The sequence below is a fragment of the Sylvia atricapilla genome, chromosome Z (genome assembly GCF_009819655.1).
Source record: "Sylvia atricapilla isolate bSylAtr1 chromosome Z, bSylAtr1.pri, whole genome shotgun sequence".
NCBI lineage: Eukaryota > Metazoa > Chordata > Aves > Passeriformes > Sylviidae > Sylvia > Sylvia atricapilla.
In genome coordinates this window covers 46,139,925-46,162,366 of record NC_089174.1, presented here as the reverse complement: position 1 = coordinate 46,162,366, position 22,442 = coordinate 46,139,925, and the positions used below count along the sequence as shown (strand labels likewise).

At 43.4% G+C, this 22,442-nt stretch overlaps 2 protein-coding genes across 2 annotated transcripts; one reads left to right on the top strand and one right to left on the bottom strand.

Moving 5' to 3' along the window:
- Positions 1-1,045: 1,045 nt before the first annotated feature.
- APTX (aprataxin) lies at positions 1,046-10,961 on the bottom strand. Its single transcript, XM_066338411.1, has 8 exons — positions 10,833-10,961; positions 10,010-10,149; positions 9,241-9,287; positions 7,277-7,588; positions 5,758-5,817; positions 2,636-2,862; positions 1,722-1,825; positions 1,046-1,419 (listed from the first exon to the last, which is right to left on the bottom strand). Exons 2-8 carry the CDS (start codon positions 10,137-10,139, stop codon positions 1,265-1,267), a joined length of 1,035 nt encoding a protein of 344 aa, XP_066194508.1. The 5' UTR covers positions 10,140-10,149; positions 10,833-10,961; the 3' UTR covers positions 1,046-1,264.
- Positions 10,962-11,330: 369 nt separating this feature from the next.
- On the top strand, positions 11,331-19,252 carry DNAJA1 (DnaJ heat shock protein family (Hsp40) member A1). Its single transcript, XM_066338410.1, has 8 exons — positions 11,331-11,609; positions 11,717-11,894; positions 12,899-13,003; positions 13,121-13,348; positions 14,728-14,842; positions 16,853-16,968; positions 17,547-17,647; positions 18,650-19,252. The coding sequence occupies exons 1-8, from the start codon at positions 11,478-11,480 to the stop codon at positions 18,866-18,868; spliced, it is 1,194 nt and encodes a 397-aa protein (XP_066194507.1). The 5' UTR covers positions 11,331-11,477; the 3' UTR covers positions 18,869-19,252.
- The last annotated feature ends 3,190 nt before the right edge of the window (positions 19,253-22,442 follow it).

Here is a 22,442-nt window from a genome sequence, read left to right as displayed (position 1 = left end):
ACAGTGCTTGGCTAGAACTAGGTGTGCTGGCTCTGTGGATTCACCACTCCAGCACCCATCTCTGCACAAGCACAAAATAAACATGACCACCTCTGTGGATTGGATTCTTGCATACTAGGTTGAAAGTACACATTTTTGGGGATAGCTTCATGACAGGAACATCAACTTACTATTTGCCACATTTGAGTAGGTACAGCAACATGCTGCTGCATGGGGTAATGGAAGAAGAGAACACCCTCTCCCCACAGAATGTGTTATTGCTAGAAAAAGCATTTTGCTTGTATAGCAAAAGCTCTGTGCACTCTTGCTGAAAGCCATTTCACCCAGAGAGCATCTTAAGCCAAAACTGGGCTTAGGATGAAGTTGAACTGTACAAACCAGATCAGGACTCAAGAGATTTTTATTACTGTTCTGCTGCTTCTGGAAGTTTGCATCTTCACAAGAAATTATTAGAGGCTCACTAAAATCCTGATTGGACAAACAGGGCAGGATTAAACCACAGAATTTCTGTACCAACCTCAATATATGCAGGCAAGCAACTGCAAACCTCGATAGTTCTATGACTCTAGCTAGCAGTAAAGCTGGTCATTGTATATTACATGTGTATCCATATAAAAATGTTTAAATACATCCTTGTACAAAAAAAAGAGATTGTTTGCCCCACTTAGAGCCTGACCACTGGCTGTCCTGGCACTCTGGTGAGGGGCAAAGCCCACTCCACAGCTGAGGGACAGTTCAGCAGCACTGAACTGTCAGGCCTTCAGTGGAACAGCAAAGTGGGGGGTGATCAGCTCCTTCCGCTCCACTGACCATTCTGTCAGCCACACCAGTGCTTGCAACATTAACACTTAGGTGGAACTTCAGTGATAGGCAGAAAACATCAAGAGAAAGACCTCTAAATCATTGTTTCTTTCTCAGTAGAAACTTAAATCTGGGCTCAGTTCAGCTTCTGAATTAAAATAAATGTTTTCATCCAAACCAAGCACTTCCTAGACTTCAGTTCACTTACAGATTACTGTACCAAAATAAAGCTGCAACCAAAAGCTTCAATTTCAGTCGCTTTGTTTATATTTTTAGTAGGGAGAAAGCAGAGGGCTTGGTTTTTTGTTGACGCTATTACTAAATTAGTATGCTTTGGTTTCCAGGCTACTTTTCCCCACACATTTGTAATTCCAGTTAATAAACACACACTTCCGTTAACATTTTGTGGTTTTTGTGTTGGCTTGAAATCTGAAGACAGATTTAAAGATGATTATTTGCAAAATCATTTTGGCCAATGTTTCCTAAGATGTTCCTTTAACTGTGGGATTGTGGACTGCTGTTGTTTACAGCGATGGCACCTGAGGGGAAGTTTGAGAAGTTCAGAGGCATGGTCTTTCACCATCACTTTTCCCTTGCTTCTTACCATCTGTATCACATCTGGGGATAAAAATAAAAAAGACCATAGGTATTGAGACCACATAGCGTCATGAAACACATGACGCTGCAAATCTATGTGCACTGTTTTGCATGCACAGTATGTCATTGCTGCATTCTAATTTAAACCAGCCACAACATTTGTTGAGTTTTACTCAGCACTACTCCCCAATATTTTAAAATAAATAAAAATTTCCTCTTTCTGCAATAAAATGTATACCGTGCACATTTGTTTGGAAGAAAATCCCAATGCCAGAACCTGCAAGCAGGATTTTATGTTATGAAATACTTTTTCTAATCATTACCTTGAGAATTTAAGAAGTAGTCTGTAGTAAAAGAATTCCAGTGTTTTTTGGTTTTCAGGGCTGGAGAATCAAAATCCTGGCTGATGACATGCAAATGTAGCTGACTGAAAAAAATATATAACATAGATATGAGAACGCTCGAAGTTGTTTTGCAGCTGCATCAGTTGCAAACATGATTCAGCAAATTGCCAGCCTTGTGGGTCAGTCCTGACCCTGTGACAGAAGAAATGCAGTCTGTTCTGGAACACTGTCTTTTGCCAACTATTTCACTTATAAATGGTCAGAGTCATTAGTCTGCATATTCCATTGACCCCTCACTGCAGTCTGTACTCCTGCTGATTTCCAAAAAGCTGGAGACAGTAGTGTTAGCAAACCAAAGGCTTATTAAAGGTTTAATAATAAACCGAAGTTTTATTATTTGTAGAGTAATTGAATGGGACTTGATCAGTGCTCAAAAGCTTCATTCAGGAACTGGAAAACACCTGACTGCAGTATCAACAGGCACTTGGACATTCTAAGGTCTGGACTTGGACACAAGACTCAAATCCTTGCTCAGTTTTGGGCAGGACATGACAGGTCTAGGAGTCAGTCTCTAATGCCACACTGGTGCCCTGGGAAGAGGATGCCCTAGCATCGGCAGCAGTGCTCCTGTCACTCGGGCTGGACCACAGGCATCCCACAGCCACAGGCACCACCTTTGCTAGAGAACCCCAACAAGCATTTCCCACTGTACCAAAGACACCTGTGCATCCAGATCTATACAGTAGTGTGGGGCAAAGGACTGCACACCAAGCTGTGTATAGTATTGAGGAGGATTGCCTGCTCTTCAGCAATGCCAAATCTCAAAGATTTAGTCCCAAATCTGTGTAATTGGAAGAACAGCATGCCCACCACACGACTCTTCTAGGTCTCACCTCATACTGGGGATAGCATGGTAACCCAGTCTGAACTCCAGGCTCTCGCTGGCAGGGCACTGTTCGATCATTTTCTGCCCAACAGCATGCATGTGTTGCAGGAGGTCAAGGTGATCTCTGGTGACCGACTTCAGGCTTGAAATGGGGTCCCATGGTAAGATAAGCCAGTGGTAACGTGCTTTGGGATATTTATCCTTGATGACTACAGTCTTTTCATCTTTGTAAACCTTGCAAAACAAACTAACTAGGTTACTTTCTGATTGAAAGTTAAATATATTATTCCTATAAGCACTACATTTAGTGGAGATATGCTATCCAGTGAGAACTTCTGCTGGAATTAAGTTGCTCCAGGATAAGCACTCTCTTCTATAACATATACCAGGGAGCTATAGAGAAATGTTCCAGCTTTCTTTTTCATATACTTAATTACAAAAGTAATTTCCAATCTTACTTTGCAGTAAGTTAACCATAGTTACAGGTGTATATGAACACTTGAAAATCACCTGGACTGAGATACCAGTGAGGCTTAGGGAACTCTACTTTCCATCAGGCTCATTCAAGCTCTTTCCCATTCAAGCTCTGCAGTCACAAACAAAACCACTGTGCTCAATACAGAACAGGTAGGAATGCACTGGACTGCAGATTTCTGGAGTGAAGCACATATCTCAGATGTGCTACCAGCAGTGTGCTGCAGACCTCCACCAGCATTTTGCAAAGACAAAAATATTCAAGTCTGGACTATTTCAGTTCATCCTACCCAGTGTGCTGCATGGTAGGATCACTCACAAGAAGAACAGATTCCTCTCTATGACGTCTTTCCTCCTGTTCTCATTTTGCTTTGCCTTCTGCAACAATTCAGTAAGGCTGAGGAAGAGAAATGGTTGGGAAGCTTGTGGACAGCAGTGGGGAGATCCCAGCAATAAAAAGCTGTCAGGTTGTGACACAGAAACTGTGTATTGTGCCTTTGGTCTCTTAGCAGTGCAGCTGCTGATGAGAGATGGATGACATCTTCACCACCTTTGCTAATTATTCTTGTATGTTTATATACAGATCAGTCTGACTCAACAGGAAGGAAGATTAAAGTTCTTTCAGTACACAAATCACAAGATTGATTCTTTCAGCAGCAGGGTATTTTATACATGCATGTCAGTGTCAGCTCCTGCTGCCACTAGGAGAAAGATCACTTTCAAGTCTTCTCAAAAGAAAGAAATATTGCCATTTAATATTTCATTAAAAAGAAAATATAGGAGTTCTGTTGTTTGTGCATTTATATTTAAACTACAACTAATAAAGCTAACCTTCAATCATGAACAGTTATTTGTGTCTAACATTAAAAGAACAGTTTTAAAACCTGCTTACATTTTGGGTCAATAAAGCCTTGTTTGGTAAGTATATAGAATTCTGCTTCAGGGATAAAAATTAAGCTTCATGTTTACAGTAAGGAAGAATTTCCATAGTTTTACCACCCCCTATAGATAGGCTCATTTGAAAGTGCTGGCAATTCTAGGACAATGGACATCCAGTTCTCCTGTAAATCTATGCAGTTCAACACTTCACGCTTGAATTAAAAAAAAAAAAAATCTGTCAAGAAATGAGAGCCTTCTGTTTAGTTATCAGCTAAGTGAGGAACTGGCTCATAGGCTGGGCACAAAGGGTTACAGTGAATGGGGTGACATCAGACTGAAGACCTGTCACTGGTGGGGTTCCACAGGGCTCCATCTTCAGCCCTGCGCTCTTCAACATTTTAATAAATTACCTGCACACAGGACTGGAAAGAATAAAAAACAAGTTTGTAAATTACACTAAACTGGGAGGAACTGTAAACTCCCTTGAAGGCAAGAAGGCCCTACAGAGAGACCTGGACAAATTAGACGGCTGGGCAGAAGTTTAACAAGAGAAAGTGCTGGATTCTGGACCTGGAACAGGAAAACTTGGACATACAGAGAGACTAGGGAGCAAGAGACTGGAGAGCAGCTTCATGGAATAGACCCGGGGCTTCTGGTCTGTGGCAAGTTGAAGACAAGCCAGCAGTGCCCTGGCAGCCAGGAGGGCCACCTGTGTCCTGGGGGGCATCAGGCACAACATCACTGCTGGGCAAGGGAGGGGATTGTCCTGCTCTGTTCTGCACTGCAGCAGCCTCACCTGCAGTGCTGGAGCAGTTCTGGGTTACACAATAGAAGATACTAAGCTCTTAGAACGTCTCCAAAAGAGGGCTAAGAAGATGGTGAAGGGCCTTGAAAGGAAGTCATATGAGGAACAGTAAGGTCACTCAGTCTGCTCAGCCTGGAGGAGACTGAGGGGTGACCTCACTGCAGTCACTACTTTCTCTTGAGGGGACAAGAAGTGGCAGGCACTGACCTCTTTATTCTTACGACCAGGGACAGGACTTGAAGAAATGGCCTGAAGCTGAGTCAGGGGAGGTTTAGGCTGGATGTCAGAAAAAGGTTCTTCACCCAAAGGATGGCTGGGCACTGGAACAGACTCCTCCAGGGAAGTGATCATGGCATCAGGTCTGTCAGAGCTCAAGAACTGTTCTCAGGTACATGGTGTGATTTCTGGGGGTGTCCTGGGCAGGGCTAAGAGTTGGATTCACTGATCCTGACAGGTCCCTTCCAACTCAACATACACTATGACTCTAAATTATTTTCAGCCTGACAGGGGCCAAGTGAGACTAGGGGTCAGATCCTGTCAGCTGACATAAAGGTGTGAAAGTTAAGAATTTGCTGGAAACCAGGAAACTGCACTAAGAAACAAGATGCTGGACAATGGGAACCTCTGTGGCTTGCTCAGCTTCAAATGATAACCTCATTTTAGTTGTTTTCCCTCAGGAAAGAAAGCAACTGCACAGCTCACCTGCTCTCTCATCAACCTTTTTGAAATACGCTGGCCAAATCTCACAGTACAGAGAACTCAAAGATAATCAAGACAATGACACTCTGCAAAATCAGTACAGTAGAAACTCTCAAGTTAATGTTGCTACAGAGAGAGATGCAAATACATTTCAGCCCTTATGCAGGACTCCACTGATTATTCAGATTGTTAAAGCGAATTGCAGAAGGAAGAATGCAAGCTCATTTAGCTTTGCTAGATAGGGTCTACTGTAACAAGTATACAGCTCTCACCTGCATTTTTGGATTTTGCATGGAGCTCTTTAGACCCTGACTCCAGTGTCCTAAATGTTCCTATAGGACAGAATGAGGAAAATAAATTATAAGATAATTAAGTGTTCAATTATATATTTTAAAGGATTCGGTTAAGAACATTCATTAGTATACAGCAGTACAATAACAGCTGAATGACAATTAGAAGAAGAAAATACAAATACAGAAGCTCAATTATTTCCCTTCTACAAAATCCCAACACACCTGCTCCAAGTGCCCCCAAAAGGCTACTTTTGAAAACTCCTAAGAAGATACTGTGAAGATGGGAAGTTCAACCTTCCAAACATTGGAAATCTACCAACAGGGAGGTATAAGTGTGTTTAAATTTAATAATTTGCCTGCAGATGTCATGGCACAAGGCCCCCTCTTCAGGGATCACAAAAACCAAAGAAAGCTCAAAGATCTCCATTAACTGTCCCAGCCCATACTGCTCTGCACAGAACAAAGTCATTGCAGTGTGTGGCCTTATCCTTAAATACACTGATGTTTTTTTATATTGTGCAGTGGCTTGTACAGAAAACAAGAAAGACACAGGAGTGATCAAGTCAAGACAAGCTATTTCTTAGGTCAGCTACTGAACATCTAATACAAGGTGTGCCTTGAGTGCACCTTTTTCAAAACAGATGTTTTAATTATTCAAGTCAGCAATGACATTCATCATATTCTTACAAAGGAAGAAGTTCAAACCTTATTACAGTGCTGTCAGGGAAATAGTGTGTCAGCTCCCTGCTCATTCCACCACAAATCTGGTCCTAATATAACTAGCCCAAGTCCACAAATAAAGTGGCCAACTCACAGCAAACTGAGACTAAAATTTCGTCTCAAGGGGTTTCATTTCTGTGCCTTCTTCTCCAGCACTGCACTAGTCCCAAATGCATTAAGATCCTTTATTTTGTCCGTGTCACAGGGCTAAAAACTCCCTTTCAAAGATTCTTGCTGGTAACATTCATTAATGTAAAAATGGTTGTGCCATACAGAATGAACAAAGCAGAAAGAGAAAAAAAGCTCCATGCAATTACAAACTAACTAACTAAAAAACAGAAAGGCTCAGGTTGTTCTGTTCTCTGTGCACTTGCTTTTAAATAACCACTGAAGAGCCAGAATAGTGTCCTTGGGTGACTCCAGTTAAATGGAGCTCACATGGACTGTCCTTCTAGCAGAAACTGCAGGAGAAACCAGAGATTAAATCCTCATTTGCTACAGGGAAGCAAATGAGCAGAAAGCAAATGCTACAGGAAGCTCACAGGAAGCTACCTAACCCTCAGGTCAGGTCAGAATGAGTCTCAAGTAACTTTTCAAGGGTCTGGGTGAAGTCAGGAGCACGTAACACCTCTCATGCTCTGTATACTGGGGATGTGAGGATCTGTGTTCACCTGAGATGCCCGCCACCAGCAGAATCCACAAAAGTAAAAGACCATGTCTTCTTATGGAGCAGAAAACCTCAGAGAAACAGCACAAGTATTAATACCAATACACTTGCCTTTTTACATGAAGTTCCTTCATGTGTAGATACACTGGTATTGCTTAGCTTGGGATTTGTAGAACTGCCTTGTGTATCCACCACCTCCAACTTCATTGTTTTTCTGGGCACAAGCTCTGTATCATCATTCTCACAGGAGTCCTCATGTGGCATCCTGTCTGCTTTTGGAACAGTCTTCCCAGACTCTTCGGCAAATTGCACCGTGTAGGGGTAAAGGTTATTCACAATATGCAGAACTTGGCCTGGCTTCATTTTCACCACTTCATCCTTACCAATATGCACAAGATCAATACTGGTTGGGTTGACCCCTATCTTTGGTAGACAGAAAAAGGGAAAGATAGTAGAAAATGATGCTGTAAGTGGAACTTCTGCTCAGTTCTCCAGGAATGTCACTATCCTGGAAAGCAAATGCATTTTGTATTCACTGCCCACACTGCCTACATCAACTCACTTTGGCAGACCAGGCAGTGCAGCACCATGGACACCTGTTTCTGTCCAATCTTGCAGTCAACAGCTGTCAGCAGACAACCTCAGGGCCCGGAGTCACTAGGAGCCTGGGTCCACAGCAGCTACAGAGTTACAGCATCACTTGTGTTGCACTTCCCTCATGAATTAACAACTTATTAAAACACTAGTAACAGCAGCAACTACTTCTGAGGAGTAACAACAGTTTTAGTGAATTGTTTTAGTTTAATCACACTGTAGTGTAGGCAACCTACAGTGATTGCTTGATAGATGGATTTTGCCTCATCATGTGGGTGACACTACCTAAATTAGGAGTCTTCAGCAAACTGCTTTTGGCTAATGTTTATGCATGAAACAGGCTTCAGGAAATCAGCTCTCTCCTGTGACTGATGAACTCAGTCAGAGTGTCTCCTTAGTTTGGCTGCTGCTATATCTGCATGCCTCACAAGATGGTACTATACCTCTCACTTGGTAGTCACTGCAATGAAGCACACATCTGATTCCAAATCAGCATCTCTTTAGTCTACAGCTCTGCAGTTTCCCCAGGTCAAGGAAGCTTCCCATCAGCAAATAAAGCATCAACAACTGATCACTGGAACCTTGTGCCACAGACCTCACACCTAGGGAGCAACTGTTTAACAAGCAGTGAAAACATGCTAGCACCCACCACCAGAGAGTATTCCTAGTTTTGAGATTCCAGTAACACAATATTCAAATTATGACTAGGGCTGATTTCTGTGAAAAACTGTCTGAGATATCTCTGGCAGATTCATCAGGTACCACTGGGGTGCCTGTACTTAGTGGGCTCTGGAGGCATTTTAAGAGAAGATATTACCACTCAGTAGGTAGGACATATTGTGCTGTCCACACAGGCTGATGCTGTGGGCACACACACACACACAAACATCAGCACCAGAGACCTTTCCCTTCATATTATCTCAGAGATATTTGGTCTCATAATTGTGAGGGAGTATGCCTGTCTCCATCCATCTGGTAACATAAGCCTTCCTGCAGTGCTATCTCACATCCCATCCCTTCCCAGAAGTAACCACATCTCTGGCTCTATCAGCCCACCAAGCAGAATCTTCTACAACTGCCTAGTCCCATTAACACAAGAACTTCAACCTTAAAAAATGGGCTGCCTCAGCTTGTGAAGTTCAAGGCTCAGGAGGAAGATAGTCAAGTTTAGCACAAGAAGTCCTAAGTTTCTCAAATGCAGCACCTGACAGAACTGATTGAGGACTGACAACAGCAGTCCCTGATGCTGCAAGTCTGGCTGCCTTAGACTGGAGTGTATCTGGAAGAAACAGTGCAGTCTTCCACTGAGGTGCACAAAGAGAAAACTTCACTACTACTTGCTGTAACCACCCTTGGTGACAAGAAAGCTTCAGATCCCTCAGACTCAGTGATCAGAATCATCACTTGGAGCATTTGTGGAGTTAAGTACAACTGTCCCAGTAAGCATCAGAAATATTGTAAATCCATACATAAAAACATACCTGTTTAACTGTGACATACCCCTTGTTACAGTCTGCTTTTAACTGAACTAGAAAAGAAAGAACAAAGTGTCACAAAACAATGTTAATTGTTTTAGTCAACTAAATTGTTTAGTCAACTGCTCAACCACCCAGTGCAGAAAACACTCCTCTTTTTCAGGATGTTTCTTTCTGAAGCTGATCTTTGTGAATGTACGCCAAGAATATTTCTGCCTTGTCTCTTCTTTATAGGACCACAGGTAAAAACAGAACCAACTCATAAACTGAGCCAAGGGTGGAATTACTTCAAAACAAAGCTGGATTCTGTTGATGTCTTGACATTCTCACCAGCCCTCTGTGACAATAAGGCATAGAACAAGACTGGGTCCAGAGGCACAGAAGGCAGGGAAGACGTGCAGTATTGTATAGGTGACAGGTATTTTCATATATTCTCCTAGATCACCTTATTTTATGTATAAAATGAAAGTCATGCTAAAAATCAGTTGGTGGAATACTGAGAGAAGAAATGCTGCTCACGAAGCAGGGATGCAGACAGTGAAACACAAATGTGGGCCTGGGAACTCACATTAAAGTTTAATGCTTTAGTTTACGGAGGTGGACATCCTGTCGTTGAGTGTCACTGATTCTTTAGATCCCAGTGATCTCCGTAAGTGATCATTAAAAAGGCTGGATGACTTCAAGAACCAAGCAACACTGCAGACCACACAGAGGAACAAGGCAACCTCAACTGCTGCTGCACTTAGAAAGCAGGATTTGAGCTAAATCACCTTACCTTGCTGCCGTGAGCATTTCTTATCTGTTATTCCAGTCTCTGGGCCACGCCCAATTACCACAGCTTCCAAGTGTGGCAGTTTCACTCGCTGAGTGCATTTCTCTTTCCCCACGAGCCAGCACACACGCATCTCTTCTGTGCTATAGTGTAAAATAAATGCTGTGTTAACAACGCGCCACTTCCCGATGGGCCACCTTCCTGTGGAACAGGGTCGATGAATTCTGTTGTCAGCCCATCCACTAGCCGAGCCAATTCTGCTAACTTGTTTCATGTTTCTGAAATTCAAAGCACGTCACCGGGATTTGCATAATTTAAGAGCAGGCTGCTGTTGAAAGGGCAATTCTGTTTTCCTTCCTACACTACCATACATTCTCACATGCATGAACCATACACAGGAAAAACCAATTGGATTGATAGCCCCATCTGACAGAAGAGCCTAGCCACAAAATAGCTCAGTTTGTTTCCCACTGAATTAGAGTTCACTCCAGAGATTAACTCAACTACCGTAGAACAGGAGAGAGCAGCAGAAGACAAGAAAAGACGAGAAAGTCGGGATAGCTTCATCCAGCAGCAGTCAGCACACGGACCATGCTACGAGACCTTCAAGTTTACACTGACCTGACCCTGGACAGCAAAGATCCCTCACCCTGCCCGGTGCTCGGCGCTGTTCCTCCCAGCTCTCAAGCGGTGAGCTCATGCCGGCGGACAGCAAGCCTCCGTTCCCAATATAACACCGGAACTGTCACACATCCATGCCTAGGGCACACCTATCCCCGTGGGCCCCGTTCCCATGGCAACGCCGGGAATGACCCAGCCCCCTTACCGCGCGCGCGACGTTAGTGCCGCCGCCGCCACCGCAGCCAATCAGCTTCTGCAGCGCGTCTCCCACGTGAGCAGGTAGCGGCTCCCGCCGCGGCGCGTGATCCGGCGCAGGCGCACTGGGCCCGCGCACACAAGGGTGGGCTGTGTCCGGGCACAGGCGCAGATCCGTGGAGTGGGCCGGGCCGCTGGCCAGCCTGTGCGGCGGCGGAGCCAGGCCCGTGTAGGATGAGGGGGGAAAGATGCGGACCAGTGCCGCGAAGGCGGCGGCCAAGCCGGCGTGCCGTAACCGGAGCAGCTCGGATGCCGCCGAGGGCGGGAGTCGCCCAGCGCGCAGGCGCGACGCGACGCAGACACGGGCCAGGGCGGGAGCCACCGCCCGCGTGGGGCGGGGCCCGCGCTCAATGCGGATGGCGGAGGAGGGAGCTGATTGGCCAAGTGCCTTCCCCTCCCGAACAACCATTGGTGGGCCGCTCGCCTGGGCCCGGCGCGCGGCGGGGCAGGACTTCCGGGGTGGGGCCGTCTGTAAAGCGGCGGGGCTGCAGGACCGGCCCGAACTTTCCAGAAGAGTCCGGATCGGAGCAGCAGGGAGCGGGATCTGCGCCCGCCGCCCCGGGGGTTTCCTGCCGCTGCCACCGCTGCCACCGCCATGGTGAAAGAGACCACCTACTACGACGTGCTGGGCGTGAAGCCCAGCGCGTCCGCCGAGGAGCTGAAGAAGGCCTACCGCAAGCTCGCGCTCAAGTACCACCCGGACAAAAACCCCAATGAAGGCGAGAAGGTCGGCGGGACGGGCCGGGGCGGTGGGGCCGGGTGGGAAGGGGCTGGGTGGGGGTCCCGCCGACGGTGCCGCAGGTTCCTGAGTGCCGGTGACTGTTCTTCCTGCAGTTCAAGCAGATCTCCCAAGCTTACGAAGTGCTGTCGGACCCGAAGAAAAGGGAGCTGTATGACAAAGGAGGAGAGCAAGCTATCAAGGAGGGTGGCTCCGGCGGCGGCTTCGGGTCACCCATGGACATATTCGATATGTTCTTCGGCGGCGGAGGGAGGATGCAGAGAGAGAGGCGAGGTAACGTGTCGACGGGGGTATCAGATTCTCTGAGGAGAATGCCGTAGGTGTAGGAATTGAAACAAAGTTAAACTGAATTTACAGAGTTAATATAAAAATTAGAGTAAATTGTTGTCTCTCAACGTCTGAAACCAGAAGGGAGGGCGTTTGGTTGATTTGGTGGTATGTGCATTGTCTCCTGTTAATCACTAACCAAATGTGTTTGGAGAACCTTTTGCCGAGTGTAAGCCCAGCTGTTAGTAGTCAGAATAGAAAATGGGAGGGTCAAGTACCTTAAAATGGTTGTTAACTAAGTTGCTTTAAGCGTAGCGTGTAAAAGCAACAATCTAAACAGTGACCGAGATCCAGTTCAGTCTGTGAAGCCTTTCTGTGTTTCTGCATTGTGCAGTGGAGTCAAATTGAGGCCGCAGTGAAATGCTACCAAGAAGTTAAGCTCCAGTTTAATCACGCTGGGGAAAATTTTAAACTTGTGAAGAGCAGTGCTAACTCCATCACCTCTTAGTGCAGATCTGGTGAAAAAGGGAAGAAAAAATGTTTTGCATCAGAATGTTAAGACTGTCTGTCAAAGTACTTGTAACAACCCAGAACTCAGCGTCCTTTACAAAACTAAGCTTTCAGCAGCTGAAATGCTAAGGAATTGCTCATTTCTGGTTCCAGAAGGGAAGAAAGTGTTGTAGTGGAGATTCCAGAGTCTCTTGTTTGTAGATCTATTTGGTGACTTTTATAATGCAGAACTCTGGTTTTAACAAACTTAAGCGTCTGAAGTTTTACCTGTTCTGTTGCTCTTACTGTTTGTACTTTTCCAGAAGGTCTCTTCTGAGTTTACCTGAGTCAAAGTCAAAACAACTGTTACCTAATATGACAACAGCTGGGAAGGGGATTTTAAGCAATACAAGCAAAACAAGACAAAGTTCTATTGAAATAAGCCCAGAGACTTAGTTTATCATGGCTTGGCAGGTAGACGTGCAGACCGAGCTTCTGAATTTGAATCTGTTCTTTTACAGGTAAAAACGTGGTCCATCAGCTGTCAGTAAGTCTAGAAGATATGTACAATGGTGCGATGAGGAAACTTGCACTGCAGAAAAATGTTATCTGTGACAAATGTGAAGGTAATGTTGAAACTGAAACTAAGCATAAGATCTGTCTAAAAGTTTTGGGGTTTTGTTTTTTTGTTTGTTTTTTTTTCTTGTAGCACATTGCCACCTATTTCCAATTTTTGTTCTCAGGTCGTGGTGGTAAGAGAGGTGCAGTAGAATGCTGCCCTAATTGCAGAGGAACAGGCATGCAGATCAGAATTCACCAGATCGGACCAGGAATGGTGCAGCAGATCCAGTCTGTGTGTATGGAGTGTCAGGGGCATGGGGAGCGTATCAGCCCCAAGGACCGGTGTAAGAGCTGCAATGGCAGAAAAATTGTTAGAGAAAAGAAGATCCTAGAAGTTCACATTGACAAAGGTGAGGTGTCTTACTAAGGTGAAGTATTGAACTTGGATGTACTGACTGACTTTGCAGTGCTAAAACAGAAGGTTTAGCAAATACATGGGGTTGATTTGGTGAGTAACAGTGCTGGGCACATACACAGTAGAATTGCTTGTTGCTGCCTTACAAAAAGTAGACTTGTTTCTAGGGAAGATAGACTACCTCTCCGTTGACTTCTAAAGCCTGGTACGTAGCTAAGAATGAATTCTGAAACCTGCATTGTTGTAAGCAGTGAATTATTTTTCAGGTCACTCTAAGCCCAGTTTGTCATCAGGCAGCCTAATCAGTTTTCACTGCCGGCAGCAAAACCCTGCAGACTCCGATCACTTCTGCTGTGTTTCATTGTGAAGGGGAACCAGGTCTGCTATAGTGATGGGTTGCAGGGACAGTGCTAAGCCTCTCATGCTTAGAGCTCTGTTGGCTGCACAACCCTGACAGTGCTGCTCAGTGCAGGTACTGCTTCCTTGCCTGGCAGAATGCAGCTCGATACACAAACCCACAATGGGGACAAGTGAGTGTAACAATGTTGAGTAACAAATGCATCTCTGTTGAGGGGGCTGCCCAAACACTGGTGGGCAGTGCAACCTGTAAGATTGCAGAACAGTATGACAAATATATGACTCTTTCAGACTTGCTCAAGAGTATGATCTGCAGCTGTTAACGTGTGTGAGCAGAGCATATGCAATGCCTGAATTTGTAGGGGAAATCCTACAGTAGTAATAAATATGAGAACTAAAAGGAATATATTACTCATATTTTGAACAGGGATGTCTTATGAGAAGAATATTTTTCTAGAAGGGAAGGAAGAGAGACTGTTACAGCATAACAGAGCTAGTATTTTTTGTTAGATAGACTTCTTGTGTGGGTGAAACAAGTTCCTTACAGGAGATTTTTCAGTCCACGGGGAATGCTTCTTGAGCTTGGCAGGCACTAAGATGATGTTTCATAAGGAGATGTGCCATGTATTTATAAAACTGAGGAAGCTGACTGGTCAATTGCTGTTGAAATGCAGTTTGTACACAGTGTTTCTGACTTTTTTTTTGTATTTGTGTGTATAATGAAAACTGTTTTGATGATATTTCCCTTCAGGACTTCATGTTGGTGGTTCTTTTGGCAGTACAGTTAAACTTGATGGTCTTGAAACATTACAGTGAATTCAGGTTAGCACCATTAAGATTTGTTGAACAAGTGATTAGATTAAAAAGCAATGAAAGTGAATACTTCAAGGGAAGATCCTGATGTTCTTGCTTAAAGATCCAGAGATATCTTGATACCATCTCCTGTCTATAGAAGTGTGTGTTGTTGGTACTTTTATCTTAAAAATAAGAAAAATGTTTATTTGTTTTCTGTGATAGGAATGAAGGATGGTCAGAAAATAACATTCCATGGTGAAGGGGACCAAGAGCCAGGTCTGGAGCCAGGAGATATTATTATTGTCTTGGATCAGAAAGACCACTCTGTATTTACAAGGTAAAGACACTTGAAATTCTCTTATGTTATCTCCTGTGATGTTTTTCCACATGCTTCCGTGATTACCCCTCATCTTGTACTGCTGGAGTGTCAGGAGATAGGATCACGTGACTGTCAGCTGTGAGTTTGGGTGGTCAGAGGAGTGCTGAGGTGGGGAATTCTGATAGTCAGGCCACTTGCATTCTAACAGGTAATGAGGTAATCGACTGTGAGCTTTGGCAGCAGGAGGGGATAGAAGGCAAACAAAAGCAGTTGCAGTTAAGGGTTTACAAATCTTTAAGAACTTACTGAGATACTGAGGGTTTTAGTAGATTTGAATATTTGTGATTGTTTCCTTGCTCTTAGTTGCTTAGGTCAGAAAATTGCCATATAGTGTAGTCAACTGCTGTCCACTTTTCTTCAAAGCATAGAAAACTTGGAGTGTACATACGTATGTTCCTGGATCCTACTTAGGACAAACTTAGTATAACATGCACCCTTATGATCGAACATGTTCTCCCGCACTTCCTGGCCAAGTGCTATGGGCAGGATAATTGCTCCTGTCTGGTTGTTGTTGTGAAAGCAAAAGTAGCACTGACCACATCTAACCTCTTTTGTGTTCACAAGCAATACTGCTCAATGTTGCACGCCTCCCTCTTTCATGTTACTGTTTGTGGAATTAGTCTGTCCGGGCTGTTTCAGTCCAGTTAAACGCACTGCTGATGATCTGGCAGAAGTGTGTTGTGTTTGTTGTCTCACTGCTGCTGTTCACAGCAATCACAAGGGAATTTGTAGGTTTAGAGAAAGCACTTGCTGTTTCAACATCAACCACTGACCTTGTGGTTGTAGATAGGAATGGTGAGCCAAAGGTTCTTAGGAAACCTGCAGCTGGTCTGCATATCATGTATGGTGCTGAGCTCTTGAAGCTGCTGCCAGAATTCTGTGCCAAGGAACACTGAGCTCACAGGTTAAGAATCACTTCTCTTTGCTTTGGATGAGCTTACTCAGCTGATTTTTCTTAACTTCCAGTGAAACCAGACACTGATTCAGATACGCCAAACTGTTCTCATGGTTTCCTAGGACTTGAAGTCACAGTTCTGCTAGATTATTTTTATCTTATCCTTCTGCCTGCTGCCTTCAGTTCTAGTGTTCTTTGATAACCCTTGATATTACTGGTCTTGTGGGGTTATGCTGAGGTCACGCTCTCGCACAAGTGGGATGTTCCTCCTCTCCTGTCAGAGTCTAAAATTAGCTTTTCGTTCAAGTCTCCTGCCAGAGACCTTTGAATAGGAGGAAGGCTTTTGTAGCCTTTGAATGTGTAGACAGTCACTAGCGGTGCCGTACTGAAGTCAGAACGCAATTAAAGTAATTAACACTATCTATTCCAGATGCTTCTTGGTGCATTATAAAAGGTACTTGTATCACTACCCAGAATGCCATCACCTGATAATAAATCTTCAAAGTGTAACAGATTACCATAGTGCAAGCTAGTGCAATTAAGAGGGTACTTATCTACACAAAGAAAGAAATTGTCCCAGTTTCAGTATTTATGAGGCTGAGAGATTTTTTTTTCTTTGGGTTTTTTTTGGTTTTTTGGGGGCTTTTTTGGGTTTTTTTGGTTTTGGTTTTGGGGTTTTTTTTTTTTTTTGTTTTGGTTTTTTTGGGGTTTTTTGTTTGTTTATTTGTTTTTTGGTTGGTTTTTTTGGTTGTTTTTTTTTGTTGTTGTTTTTTAATTGGGAAAGAGCAGTGCAGTGAGACTGGATGCAAGTGGGCCTTGTATTTATTTTCAAAAAACACTGCTAATACTTTAGATAGCTTGATGTGATCATAATGGCTCTCAGAGTGGGTATCATTCTAGTAATTGAGGAGCTACATTAATATTTGGTGTTCTTTGTTTAATTGCCTGGCCTTTGTTTAATGGCCTGTTATAATTACAGCTTATTGTAATTTCCAAGTTAAATATTGAAATTGGGTATGACCCTTCTACTGACTCTTTTTCACTGTGACTGTTATTGATTGGTTCTGCCATAGACGAGATGAAGATCTGCTTCTGTCTATGGATATTCAGCTGGTTGAAGCGCTATGTGGCTTTCAAAAGCCTATCACAACGCTGGATAACAGAACTATTATTATTACCTCCCATCCTGGTAAGAGTTGGTTTGCTTTCTGTTGGAAGTTGTAGCATACAGTGAGTGCAAGCTGGAAATCTAAAGGAACAGAAGCACCCCATCTTGATGTAAAAGGGATGTGTGGTGATATCAAATTCTTTGCCCTAGTCTTTGCAGTACAAATCTTGAAATAAAAAAAGGATTTTTGCATAGCAGTCAGCAGTAACTCTCTCTTTGTGTGACATAATAACAGACCTTACCTCATGGACATACTTGCATCCTGAGGATATCTCATGAGAGCTGAAAGCTGTGGGTCTCTGAAAACTACTTTTTCAGCCTTGGAAGCAATGGAGCACTTAATAAATTTGTAAGTATGCTTCCTTTGGGAAGCATAACAAGGTTGCAGGAATGTAATATAGACATCAATCTGCTTTCCTACTCAGATGTTACCAGGCAGTAAGTTCCTGTTACTCAGGAAGTTCAGCTACTACATGTTAGTGTTGCTGCCTAACCACAAGTTAGAAAGCTACATAAATATTGAAGGGAATTGTCACTAAAGCTGCTTCAGTTGCCTGCATGGATCCTTTTTTGGTAATGTTTTGTTATTGTTTTTTTAGGCCAGGTTGTTGAGCATGGGGCTATTAAGTGTGTGTTGAATGAAGGAATGCCAATCTATCGCAGACCATATGAAAAAGGACGTCTGATCATAGAATTCAGGGTAAGTCAATCAGCCCACTTCCATGGCACTTCAGGACTGAACATCTATCCAAAATTTAACCAATAAGCACTATTTCAGTTAGGAAGAGATATCAATAATCAGATAATCCTGTTTTAGTGTTCGTTCTTTACAATGGCAGGAACATGCAAGCCATCAAAATTACAGTTCAGAGCAAAGAGAAAACGTCCAGAATGCTGTGTGCTCAAAGTACGTTAGGTACCAGAGGAGTTTCTTCAGCAGCCTTGTGAATTTCCATTTGCTTGACATATTTCTTAGTTTTTATTGTCCTGTAGGAAGGATGCATGAGTAACTTCAACTTCTGTGCTGGGGCAGAATAGTAGGTTGGAAAATGCTGATTTTCTTCTCTGGGGTGAAGCTAGTGCTGGGAGCTCCAGCAGCGGACCCTCTTGTCACTCTAATTAGGAATGGTGGTAGAAACAACACACAGACACTCAGGTTTATTAGCAACTGAGAGCGATTTTTATTCTTTAAATTTTTCTTCTATAGACAGTTACAATGGAATAAAATTTCATTGGACAGCAAGTCAATACGTTACCATTACTGGACAGCACAGACACTGTGCTGCTGCCTGATTTCTCACATTCAGCATCCACACCCCAGCTGCTACAGCTTAGAATATATTTAACCATATCTCTGATACTGACATTTTGGTTTTATAAATATTAATATATGTTGTTGTATATGCTGTTATAAATACATAGTTGTATGAGCTGTTATATTACATATATACTTTGCTTTTGTGGGTAATTCCAGAGGGCTGCCTGAGGCAGAAGAAAGGTATTGAGTTGCCAGATTTAGAAGCTAACTTCATGCAGGCATTAAAAAACAGCTTAGTGATGTTGATAATTTTTTAAGCTCTGAATTTAAGTAATCTATGACCACATAGCTGACTGTGGCAGATATTTAACCTGTAGGTGAATTTGATTTAGTCAAAAAACAGTTCAGATAGACTTGAGTAATCTTAGTTCTTGATGATTTCAGGTCATTTTCCCAGAGAGTGGCTTCCTGTCCTCCGATAAGCTGTCCTTACTTGAAAAACTGCTACCTACAAGGCAGGAGATAGAAGAAACTGAGGAAATGGAACAGGTAGAATTAGTGGACTTTGATCCATCTCAAAAGCGGAAACACCATTATAATGGAGAAGTGTATGAAGATGATGAGCATCAGCCTAGAGGTGGTGTTCAGTGCCAGACATCATAAATGGGCCAGTGAATAACTTGTGATGCTTTTTTTTTAATGCAGTAGTGGATGAGTGAAGGACTACAAGCAGTTTGCCCTCATTTCCTGCTATTTGTTGTTCTATCCAGCCATAGTTATTTCTAAAAGCATAAAGAAATAAACTAAGTAATTAAACTGAGTTTGCAATTTGTGTAAAGCTCCAGGATGCAAGGTAAAATGAAGTTGACTGCACTTCACCTCTGCCTCTTGGTCCAGAAAGCTCCCTTACCTGCTTGTCTTTTATTCCAGACTTTGTAATTCCTGTCTCTGTGCAACTGCCCAGGCTTAAACTAAGATTCTGTGGTGTGCTTTTTAGGACTTCTAGATCTTACACTCTGTGAATAAAGTATGCACAAGTACTTATAATCCATGGTAAGATGTAGTTAAGTTTTGTACCAATTAGGATAACAATGTTTGGGCTTGTACTGGTGTTTGTTGAATGGGGACTGGCTCTAATGCACCCTTGTGGTAGATGAGGCTGACACAGAGGAGGTGGTCGATCTTCACAGGCCCATTTAAGCCACGCGATCCCCAAGCTTTCCACGCTTTTGTGCATGAAGTCTGATAGTCCTCTCCTGTGCCAGCACTGCTCCTGAGCCCAGAGCTAGGTGTGGAGCTTGCATTGTTTCATTGTGACTCCTGTTTGGCTGCTGTCCTGAGCCACACTGCCTGGGGAACCAGCGGTTGCTTGGAGCTGCCTTCGCTACTGCGCATTAGTGAAATCCTCCAGGCTTTGTCAGCACACAAGTGGCTTGGAGTGTCAGACTGCTGCTAGGGGAAGCTTGATTTCCACCTTGATTACTGAAACCAGATACCCTCTGTGTGTTATGGAAATCGGTACCAGTCCTCTTAGTGGGTAAATGATCTGCAGAGGAGAGAAGGCTAGTGAATACAACCAACCAATGCATCTAGGATGTTCTGAAATTAATGTATTGTGTGCGTTATTTCAAGCTGACTCTTAAATTTCTGTATGAATGTTCTAATTACTGTAGATTAAGTGTTTCCAATATAATTACAAAATTGTTCATTGCCTCTTTTCTTAGACCAGATGTTGGTTTAAAAACACCGCCCCCTTCTTTTTAGACAGCTATTCACAGAAGAATCTTTAAAACCTTCTTTCAGAAAATATGCTGAGAAGACAGATCCAGATTTAACCTCCAGCGTGGAAGTTTAGTCTCACTCAGCCACCTGGCTTGGGATAGAGCTTACACTTTTCATACTGCTTTGAAGGAAAGGTATCATGAGGCAAACTCGTCTAAGTAGCTGTTTTATGGCAGTGTATGTGTTGTAACTTAAATATCTGGAAGCTCTTAGGAAAAAACATCTCTAGCTTACCTAAGCATTACAACTTTCATTGTATAAAGACAGCTGCTATACCATAGATCTTGCACTTCAAATGTAGTCCCTTTCAGGAATCTATAGAACTGTGATCTTTCACCTGCATGTTTCACCTACTTTTTTGTTTTCTTTCTCAACAGAAATAAAATTCTGTAGGCCAAGTGTTTTTCCAAATTATACTTGAGTGAGCTCGTCAGTGAGCTGAAAAATGTAACCTGCAGGTGCCTGTGCACTATCAGATTGGTTTCTCCAAGCTGAGGAGAGAAACGGAAAGTAATATTCCTCTGGCTAGGGCTACTCCTGCACAGCTGGCTTGAGACATAAACCGCAGTAAAATAAGCTGCTTTTTTCAGCTCAGTAAGCACCCTTGTTTATTTGTTTCACTAACCACTAGATCAAAACAGCAAGGACAAACAACACTCCATTCACAGCATGACAGTGTGACATGATGTTGTTTCAGATGACTGTGTATTATATTAAAAAAAAAAATCTATAGACTTCGTTTCTCAGGAACAGTAGTTTTCTTTTCCCCACAGCTGCATTGGCATAGTTGAAGTCATATTCTTGACTTACTCTGGAGGCCATGGACAATTCTGCTTCATACTTGATGACCCCACAGCAGATGGACCAGGTCCAGATTCCAGGACAAGGGTGGCTGACCAGGAGCTGCCCCTAGAAGCCTTAGCAGAGTAGTCAGGGAAGGATGTGCTGCTACTGCAGGAAGGGCAGCAGGAACACCACCAGCTTAGTATTCGGTTTTGAAACAAGCTGGTTACTTACACAAAATCAGTGCCCCAAACAAATACTGGCAGTAGCAGAGTAAGCTTTTGGCAAAAAGCACTGGATGGCAAGACCTAGTAGGACTTTGTTCTCTTGTGCTATTCTGGATATCACACACAGCAAGCAGGTAGACCTATTCTGTACCACTGAAAAATGAACATTTTTTTTTCTGACTTGTTGCTTTACTTGAGATACAGTTTCTAATTTGGGGAAATGAACAGAACAGACAGCTGTAGAAATTGAGGATACAGTAGCACAAAACAGCTGTTTCTGTAACTACCTGTATTCTAACCTGAAGTATTGTAATCTGAGTTTGCCATTACTTCCAGTGTTTCAACACCACCTAATTCATATGATCAAGCTTGTATTTTACTCTATTACAATTACTCTTTTCACTGTGCTCCAGGCATTTAGCAGCTCCACCACTGCACAAGTTGGTTATGAAACAGAACACCCACTGCAGGCTCATTTAAGAGTTTTACTCTCATTTTTGCTTCTGCTTTCAGACCCCTTAGAAGGTATTCTCCTTCCCATAGTTTTGAATACCTACTGCCCAGCAGCAGTGCAAGAGGTTGGCTCAGCCCAAGGGTGTAAATTCAAAATCATCCCAAATATGTTCTGAATTCACAGTATGATGCAAGGTCAAGCAAACAACTTCCCCTATGATTTTTCATTAGCAGCTTCACCTGGGAAGACATGTTTGTGACTGATTCCTGCTCAGAGAATTAGGAAAGCACATGAAAAGTGAGGTTTGATTTAAGGCCCTCTTTTTGAAAACCACGCATAAGTGCCAAGCTTACTGTTTTCTTAGGGGATGAAATAAGCACTGTTACAGTGCCCAAAGAAGGGGACTTAAACTGCCCTGTTAAATGCTGTCAGGAAAACACATAATAATAGTACAAGTAGATCCACATCTTGGATAAGTTCTAAGTGCTTTAGGTCTGTGCCATAATCGTGGGCGTTCCAGAGCCAGGCTCAAAGTGTATCTACTGAGACCGCCCCAGAGAAGCATGATGCTTCCATGCAGACGAAGCTGGTGAGGCAGGCGGTGTCATTGTAGGTGGCAAAATTTGGATTCCAGAGACTTCTGAAGGAAAGGCTGCCACCTGCACAAAGTGCACAAGAGACAGTCAGTTGGCTGTGTGGTATTAGAGTGGCTGAAGCAGATGTAGGTAAGTGGGTCCACAACCACATGCCCACAATGGATACCTCTGAGACTAAGGCACCTTGCACCCTTGTGACCCAGGAAAGCAGGGCTCCAATTCACTCTCCACCCTTCAACTTGCAGACCAAAAATGCAGATCTGATGCTTTAAAGGCTTCAGATGTCCATGAAGAAGACCAGCAAAGGAAACCTCAGCAGCAGCGCCTTGTGATTACTGTCAAAAGAAACACCAAGTGGTTACAGTGGGTGGGCACTGAGCTGTCCATTTGCGAGC

What these genes read in the sequence shown, in the direction of transcription:
- APTX (XM_066338411.1), bottom strand. Translation starts at nt 10,139, where the DNA reads ATGCGTGTGTGCTGGCTCGTGGGGAAAGAGAAATGCACTCAGCGAGTG. An exon ending in GAAATGCTCACGGCAGCAAG is followed by an intron (nt 9,288 to 10,009) that starts GTAAGGTGATTT and finishes TTTCTTTTCTAG; the next exon opens with TTCAGTTAAAAGCAGACTGT. An exon ending in GGTATGTCACAGTTAAACAG is followed by an intron (nt 7,589 to 9,240) that starts GTATGTTTTTAT and finishes TGTCTACCAAAG; the next exon opens with ATAGGGGTCAACCCAACCAG.
- DNAJA1 (XM_066338410.1), top strand. Translation starts at nt 11,478, where the DNA reads ATGGTGAAAGAGACCACCTACTACGACGTGCTGGGCGTGAAGCCCAGC. An exon ending in AGAAGTTCACATTGACAAAG is followed by an intron (nt 13,349 to 14,727) that starts GTGAGGTGTCTT and finishes TTTCTGTGATAG; the next exon opens with GAATGAAGGATGGTCAGAAA. An exon ending in TATTATTACCTCCCATCCTG is followed by an intron (nt 16,969 to 17,546) that starts GTAAGAGTTGGT and finishes TTGTTTTTTTAG; the next exon opens with GCCAGGTTGTTGAGCATGGG.